The sequence below is a fragment of the Bombina bombina genome, unplaced genomic scaffold (genome assembly GCF_027579735.1).
Source record: "Bombina bombina isolate aBomBom1 unplaced genomic scaffold, aBomBom1.pri scaffold_970, whole genome shotgun sequence".
NCBI lineage: Eukaryota > Metazoa > Chordata > Amphibia > Anura > Bombinatoridae > Bombina > Bombina bombina.
In genome coordinates this window covers 22,332-31,377 of record NW_026512451.1, presented here as the reverse complement: position 1 = coordinate 31,377, position 9,046 = coordinate 22,332, and the positions used below count along the sequence as shown (strand labels likewise).

The 9,046-nt window shown below is 44.3% G+C and overlaps 1 protein-coding gene across 1 annotated transcript in view; it reads right to left on the bottom strand.

The window, feature by feature from the left end:
* Nucleotides 1–231: 231 nt before the first annotated feature.
* LOC128644322 (phospholipase A and acyltransferase 2) overlaps nt 232–9,046 on the bottom strand; it is a 29,941-nt gene continuing 21,126 nt past the window's right edge. The window contains exon 2 of the mRNA XM_053696981.1: nt 232–1,516. Coding sequence (XP_053552956.1) covers nt 1,376–1,516 — 141 coding nt within the window. The 3' untranslated portion in view covers nt 232–1,375. The remainder of the gene's footprint in view (nt 1,517–9,046) is intronic.

Genomic DNA, 9,046 nt, shown 5'->3' with positions numbered 1-9,046 from the left:
CATATGAGCTTAACTAGATTTAGATTTTAACAAAGAATACACAGAGAACAAAGCAAATTTAATGATAAAAGTAATTTAGAAAGTTGCCCTATCTGTATCATGTAAGGTTAGATTTGACCGTCCCTTTAAGCTTAGTAGGATAGAGCAATAGTCTATGATGCACCAATCATTCATCTTTCCACTGTTTTAAATGCAGCAAAATAATATAATAAAAAGGCAATAATACTCAAATGAGCAGTAGATTATTTATTTTTTCAATCTTTTCCAGCCCCCTATATCATGTGACAGACATCAGCCAATCACAAACTGGTATATGTGCGCCACACGTCTTTATGCCCGGAGCGTGTGTGATAAAGAGGAGCTATGAGTAAGCGCTACAAGGGGCAGTGTAATGCGTTAGTTCCTTTTTGCTGTCTCTTCACTTTTTGTACTTGATGTGCGTATCCCCTTGTGTTCTTTTAGTATACGTATACCCTGTGAGCTTGTGCACGTGCTCAGTAGGATCTAGTATACGTATACCCTGTGAGCTTGCGCACGTGCTCAGTAGGATCTAGTATACGTATACCCTGTGAGCTTGTGCACGTGCTCAGTAGGATCTAGTATTTGTATACCCTGTGAGCTTGTGCACGTGCTCAGTAGGATCTAGTATACGTATACCCTGTGAGCTTGCGCACGTGCTCAGTAGGATCTAGTATACGTATACCCTGTGAGCTTGTGCACGTGCTCAGTAGGATCTAGTATACGTATACCCTGTGAGCTTGTGCACGTGCTCAGTAGGATCTAGTATTTGTATACCCTGTGAGCTTGCGCACGTGCTCAGTAGGATCTAGTATACGTATACCCTGTGAGCTTGCGCACGTGCTCAGTAGGATCTTGTTCCCCAGAAAGTGTGTATATAAAATAAAAAGACTGTGCAAACGGAAGTAAATTGCAAAGTATCTTACAACTGCTGCTCTATCTGAGTCATAAAAGTTTATTTTGATTTGAGTGTCCCTTTAAGTAACAATGTTTTCACACTGATTTAATTGGTTAGGGACAGCAGAAATGATTCTTCTGTCACACAATAAATGACAAGTTTAATGTATAAATAAAATGATATGTCATGTGCTCGTGCTTATTATATTTATTTATATGCTGCAGCACGCCTGCTTTATATTTAGCATCATTTCAAGGCTAACAAGCTGGAAATATTATTAATATACATTTGGCCCTTTTTTCTTCTTTTTAGTTCTATTTTCCCTCCCACTGCATCATGTGACAGCCATCAGCCAATCACAAAATACATATACATATCTCTGCTCTGTAGAAGCTGGGGCCCACGTGTAAATATATAGAGCTTGTGCACATCTAGATCATTGCAAATTTTAATGTTCCTTTAAATCCAGTCACAAACTATTTTTGTAGTAAGGTATAAAGCCCCTCCCACTATTGCAACAGGAACGCCAACAGCCGCTCCTCCGACCACTGCTGCTGCACCTCCCACAATCGCCAGTGCTTTTCCACCTGTCATCAAAACCTAGAAAAAAGATGTACAAATGAGAAACCAGCGGACACATTAACAGAGTATATCAACACGATGCCAGATAGTTCCTCTACTGCACCCAGAAATCACAACATACAGGTAAACACATGCCCCCCATAAACTCAAAATTGTTATCTCTTAAAAAAACACAAAATCCGTACCTGCCTCATTAAAGGGACACCAAACACTAAATACATTTCAGGCACCTCCGTCTAATCATGCAGATTATCTGAAGGAGAGTTACTGCACGTTTGCAAACACATAAGCACTAGAATGTAGAGAGCCAGATATCAACGTGGCCGCACCCATCACTAGAGGGAGGCGGAGAATAACCTCAATACTGTGCTGATAACATGTAGTATTTAGTGTTCAATGTCTCTTTAATCTCCCAATTTCCAAATCAATCCAAAAACCAAATGGGCAGGATTAACAACAAACAAAATGGTGATTTGGTGGGTTTACTGATTACATCACAGGGTGAAGGGTCTGTATGTTGATCGATCCATTTAATAGCGTGTAGTGATGCTGACGTTGTGCTCTAAGACCATAGAGATAAGTGTGTATGTCTATTTAAGGGATTTGAACAGGGGCATTATGGGTACAGTGGGTGTGTGTGTGTTTGGGTTATTGATTTGGCTATTTTTTATTAAAGTAAAAGTGATAATTATTAATTAACTAATTAAACATTAATTGGTTGTGCAGGGAGCGTTTGTATTTGTTTGATGATGCTAGTGCCTAACATCATCCAATAAGGCCGTGAGTAACATCAGTGAGCTAAACCAATGTTCCAGTCAAAAACATTTTGGGGTAATAATTTGAGAAGTGTTGTATTTGGTTTACCAAGTGCTTTTAGCTGTGTAATTGGTTGAGTGAATATTGACCCTGTAAATGCGCTATTCAGTATTGAGAATTTGGTTTGTGGTCAGATCAAACAGGACCGGCACATTATAAAGTCTTTAAAGAAAGATAGCAGGACAGTCACAGATCCTTATGAAATCAGGAGAATCTTCTATGAGCATTATAAAGATATACACTCTAAAGCTAATATAGATACCCATAACAAGCAACATTTTTTGGAAAAGTGTACAACCCCTAGAATATCTCAGCAAGAGCTTGCTAATTTGAATAAACCTATTACCCTTGAGGAAGTTTTAAAACAGATTAAAAAAAAAAGCAAACCAAACAAAGCAACAAGCCAAGATCAAATACCTGTGGAGATGTATACAATCTTAAAAGAGGATATCCCCCCAAGTCTAGTCGATCTCTACAACTTGTATTTTGTTAAAAATAGAATGACTTCATGGAAACTGTTACAAATAGGGATAACTAGTGCGAGACAGCTAATCGCACAGAAATGGAAGACTTCACTAATCCCCTCTTTGCAAGAATGGATACTTAACACATTGGAACTCCTTATGTGAGGAATATTCCTATTTTAGAAATGGGAACTTGGCCTTCTTTCAGGATGTCCAGTTTTACTGGGAATCCACAATACACTCAACACCACCAACATAAGGAGAATATAAAAACATTTTTTTTTTATACAAGCTAGATCTAGCTATCTTATCAGTGGATGTGGAAAAAGCATTTGATCTAATAAGTTGGGATCATCTCTTTACAACTATAGAAGCATTTGGTTACCAGGGGAATTTTATAAATCTTATAAGAACTATATATAAAAATCCAACATCCAATCTATTAATTAACTATGAACTTACAGATAATATTATCCAAGGAAAAGGGACTAGACAAGGTTGTCCTTTATCACCCTTGCTGTTTAATTTATCCTTAGAACCTTTCACAATTCTTTTATGTAACAAACTAGCTGGCATTTTAGTGGGCCAAGTTAAACAAGTGTTAACCTTATTTGTCAAAAAATGTACTATTATTTTTAAGTAATAAAGAAAATTCCAGAAAGCATTTCCTCAGTCTTGCAGATCAATTTGGTTAATTTTCTGGATATAAAATCAATCCTGCAAAATCAGAGATTTTATGGATCACAACACATAGATCAACCTGTTCATGTCTATTTAAAATTGTGGACACTTTAGACTATCTAGGGATCAAAATAAATAGGGACTCGATGGACACCGGCTAACCCGACTAGGTAGCTCCACCAAAAGGGCCCTTCCTGTACATGGAACTCGTAGCTATAGAGCGGAGAAAACTGATTATAGCAAGAGCCCACCCTAATTACCAGACAAGACCATTATTAAGGTGAAATAAGAACAGACTTTAGTTGGGAAAACCACACAGCTTATATACACATTCTCATCTTGATAAGAGTCTTATCTATTCCCAGGATCTCCTGCCATTCTCGCCCCTCCAGACAGACTGGTGCCTCCATGGGAGCCATAGGTCCATAGAAACCCCACAATATCTAGGTCGCAGTTTCGGGATGATTCCAGGGAAGCGGTGGCCATTCCAGTTGTTGTTGGAGCGGCAGCCTGGCAAAGTTATTGAGGTGGGGGTGTCCAAAACTCTCGGTTCCCGGATGGGCTCCCCCTCAGCAATCAACCCAACCCTTGTCCACCAAAGGCACAACAAATCCCCAAAAGATCAGAGCTATGGGACAAAGGGCCTCTGGAGTGACCTAGGGTAAAGTTCAGCAGGATTCCTGGGTAGCCCGGCTGGCTAGTAGTTCCATAAGTCCAGCCAGTCTGGAAGGAGCCAAACGGCAAGAGATCAGCTCTTTTCAAGATGAAGTACAAGCAGTAAGAACACATGAAGGAGGGCATTTGGGGCTCACGGTAATCCATAATGGGCCAGAAAACAGATCAAAGCACAGTAATTCAGGTAGGAGGGGGGTGGAGGTAGCCTTGGAAGCCTGATATCCGTGACAGTGCTCCCCCCATAAAGTCCAGCAGACCCGGCTAGATCCACAAGGGTCAGTTTGTTGGGAGTGTCCATCTGCATTCCCATTGTTCCGTCCCTGCTGGTACTGAATAGTAAAATTGACGGGTTGCAAAGCTAGGCTCCATCGCAGCAGACGTCCATTGTCCCCAGAAACCCTGTTGAGCCAGACCACAGGGTTGTGGTCAGTGAGCACGGTGAAGGTCTTTCCATATAAGTATGGTTGCAGCTTCTCAAGGACCCACACCAGTGCCAAACATTCCTTTTTCGCCGCTGCATAGCCTACTTCTCTGGGTAGTAGCTTCCTGATAATATAGGCTACGGGGTGTTCATGGCCCTTCTCATCCACCTGGCTTAGCACTGCTCCCAACCCGAACATAGAGGCATCTGTATGGACAAAAAAACTTTTGGATGGGTTAGGAGTGGCCAGGATAGGGGCAGAAATTAGAATTGTCTTTAGGTTTTGGAAGGTGGCCTCACACTCGGGGGACCATAGGACTTGTCGGGATAACTGTTTTCGCGTCAGGTCAGTCAAAGGTTTGGCCAAGGCACTATAGTTAGGGACATGCTTGCAGTAGTAACCTGCTGTCCCTAGGAAGGCTAAGACCTGGGTTTTGGTCTTGGGGGTTGGCCAGTTCGTGAGTGCTTCAATCTTGGCTAGCTCCGGCTGCTTCCTGCAGCCTACTTGGTGTCCAAGTTACTGGACCTCCGAGCACCCTACCATACATTTATCTGGCTTCAGCGTCATCTGAAAATTTGGCTACCAGGTATGTAGTATCACACAGCTGCTCTACCACTTGGTAGGGCCCCTGCCAAGCAGCCTGCAGCTTCTAGGTCTTGGTAGGTTTTAGGGCCAGGACCTTCTGCCCTGCGTCTAAGGTGTGGTTATGAGCATTCCTGTTGTACCACCTCTTCTGCCTACCTTGGGCGATTTGAAGGTTTTCTCGGACGAAAGTGTCGACTTACCCTATTATGGAGGGTCCTTCCTCCCCAACCGACCCTTCCCAATGGGATTTAAGTAGGTCTAGGGGCCCCCTCACCCTCCGGCCATATACTAACTCAAAGGGGGAGAACCCAGTGGATTCCTGGGGCACCTCTCTGTAAGTGAACAGGAGGTGCAGCAGGTATCTTTCCCAATCTTTGTGAGAGGCTGAGAATGTCCTAAGCAGCTGCTTCAGGGTCCCGTTAAACCTCTCACACAGTCTGTTAGTCTGGGGGTGGTATGGAAAGCTCGGCAGGGGTTTTATCCCACAAAGCCTCCATAGCTGCTGGGTGAGCTCAGCAGTAAACTAGGTTTCTTGGTCTGAGATCATTTCCCAGGGGAAACCGACTCTGGCAAATATCCGGAGCAGCACATTGACAACTGTCTCTGCCTGGATATTGGCCAGGGGGATTGCCTCCAGGTATCGGGTGGCATAGTCTACTACTGTCAGGATGTACTTTTTCCATGAGAGACTGGGAAGGGGCAAGGGACCACTTATGTCAACTGCTACTCTGCTGAATGGTTCATTGATGATAGGGACAGTCTGCAGGGAGGCTTTGGAGTGGTCCCCTGTGTTGCCTACTTTCTGGCAAATGTCACAGGTCCAACAGTACTTCCTAACATCCCCTGTAATTCCTAGCCAGAAGAATGTCTAAGTCAGTCGGGGGCGAGTTCTAATGATTCCTAGATGTCCTGCCAGGGGAATGTTGTGCCCTATGCGCAGCGAGTCGTACCGATACTTTTGTGGTACCACTAACTGGCACTTGGGCATCTGCCTGCTCCCGCCCCCTCTGTAACCCTGTATAGGAGCCCTCTGTCTCACTCAAAATGGTCCCCTCCTAGCGCCCCTGGGTTGGTCCCTGCCCAGGCATGGTATGGGGCTAATGTTGGGTCACTCAATGTCTCCTGGGCAAAGTTGGTGGGGGAAGCCCAGGGGACAGGGAAATTGGTCGGGGTAGAGGGAGTAGTGGCTTACCTGGGTCCCCGGGTTGAGTGTGGTGGCCTGGAGTCTTGCTGGCGTGTGATGACAGGGCAAACATCGGTTGAGCCATCCAATACGAAGGAGAAGTTGAGGTGCCCCAAATCGTTGTCCAGTAAGACTTCTGCTATCAAGTGAGTCAAGGCCCCTACTTCTACAGCACGGGAGTCAGCACCCCAATCCAGGTGAACTTGTGCTGTAGGAATCCGGAGCACCTTACCCCCAGCCACCCAAACTGTATTGGACTTCCTCCGCTGTCCCATAGTCCTTGTGCCTGCCGGCCGTTAATCCATACAACACGGCGGTGATGTAGGCGGTTGTCGCCCGTTGCTGCTTGTACCGGGTCCACCTCATGCAGGACCCCAAATTCCTCTTTGTTCAAGTGGTGGGGTCAGCAGGGCTCTCTGACTCCAAGCAGTGGGCGGGGGCCCTGGAGCTCCTAGCAGGTGCTCTTGTCTATTGAGCAGGGGGCGGATTCCTTGGACAGTTGGATCAGACATGACCCATCTGCTCGCACCCGTAACATCCGATTCCCATCTTTTGGGGTGGACTGGGCCTGGAGGAGCAGGTTGCATTGGTAGAGCTGGGGGTACCGGTGGGCCACTGGTGAGCGAGCCAGAGCTGCAGTGGAGTGGCCCGCTGGGCGAAGTTCGGGTTGAACCGGGTGCCGGGCATCCAAAAACTGATCTGAAGCTTGATCTACTGTCTCAGATTTCCGGTCCCTGACCCATTCTCATACCTCTGACAGGGAGTGATCATAAAAATGCTCCAGGAGAATGAGCTGGGAGGGTTGGGCCAGGGAGGTCACTTGGCAGCCTGCGAACCAGTAGTCCAAGGAGCAGGTGAACTGGTGCGCCCACTCAGTGGGCGGTGAGCCTCCGGCGTGATGGCATATCGGGCTAGGATGCTTTCTTTCACCCGGTCACAATTCCTTTTGCTTCCAAGGGGATAGCCTCAAAGGCATCCAAGGCTCTCCCCGGCAGCTTCCCAATCAGGAGAGTACATCTGTCAGCACTGGCGATGCCCTGCAGTTCGCACTGCGTCTCAAACACTTGTAAGTACCGGTCGATCTCCTCATCTCCGTCCTTAAAAGCACGAAAAGCCTTGTGAGTTAACTTCTTAGGGTGGGAAGTGGGCCTCTGCTCAGCTGGTGCGGCTCCCCCCATAGCTTTCTGTACCTCCAACATCTTGAGTTGGGTTGCATCAGCAATTATCTGGGTGATAATCTCCTGTGGTGGGGTGGTCTCATAGACCTAGGGACTGGTAAAGTTCAGCGGGATTCCTGAGTAGCTTGGATGGCTAGTAGTTCCATAATTCCGACCAGCTGGGAAGGAGCCAAGTGGCAAGAGATCAGCTCTTTTCAAGATAAAGTATAAACAGTGAGAACACAAGAGAGAGGGTTTTGGGGCACACAGTAATCCACAATGGGCTAAAAAACATGGCAAAGCACAGTAATTTAGGTAGGAGGGGGTGGAGGTAGCCTTGGCAGCCTGGTATCCGTGACACGGACCTAGCAAAATGGTACAATTTAAGTTTTTCTCCCTTCTTCTCTAAATATGAGAAAGATCTGAAAAGGTGGATGCCTTTGCCAATTTCATTATCAGCTAGAATAACTTTAATTAAAACTATTTTTTTTCTGCAAATATTGTTGCTCATACAGAATATCCCCTTTATAATCTATGCTAAAGACGTGGCCCTCTTTAACCGGATATCAGCGAAATGTGTATGGCAGCCAAAAAGGGAACGCCTCTCTATGGAAAAGCTAAGTTCACATATGCAGCTGGTGGACTGGAATTTCCCAATTTAAGGTTTTATAACTTAAGAGCACTGACATAGTTTCTATTAGATTGGATAACCGAAAAGGAATATGTGACCAATTTTAAACTAGAAACCATAATCACTGCACCTTTTACATTGAAAGCAGTTATTCATTGCCCTAGAGATGAGATACCAAATCATCTGGCTCATATATCTGTTTTTAAATACCCTATTCTGGCCTGGCACTATTATTGCAAGGAGATCCAGGTTAACCATAGGTTTTCTAGATTGTTGCCAATTGTGGGAAACCACCTGGAACTACTTCACTAGTTTTCAAACAATGGGATGCTAAAAGTCGTAGCTATATGAGCCAAATTAAAGAAGAGGGTGCAGATCATATTAAATCTTTTGAGGTACTCTCCCGTAAGTTTATATTACATATACATGATTTTTATGCATATCTGCAATTAAAACATTATTTTGAGGATTTAAAAAGGAAAATTAACTCTAATTGGGGATTTGGAAACCTTGAACCAGTCATAAATCTTTAGAACCAAGGGAAATACTCTCTCATTTCCCTATAATATTTTGATTAATGACTTGGACCAAAAACATTTGAATGGAACTTTGTTGAGATGGAAAAAAAGACTTTCCATTTATCGCTGAAGAGGAGATTGAGATGAGTTTTGGATTGGCAAGAAAGGCATCCTTTATGGTCTCCTGGAGAGAATATCACTGTAAACTAATAAATCGGATATACATAACCCACTTACAGATTAGTAGCTGGTTTCCAAACAATACATCAAATTGCTATAGATGTAGCAACTTGCTGGCAGATCTAATGTACACTGGTTTTGGTCATGTCGAAAAATAAAATTTTGGGCCAAGATCAACTTCTGGCTATGCAGAGCTCTAGATCAAGAGCTTAAACTAGATGGTAAAGATATTTTTT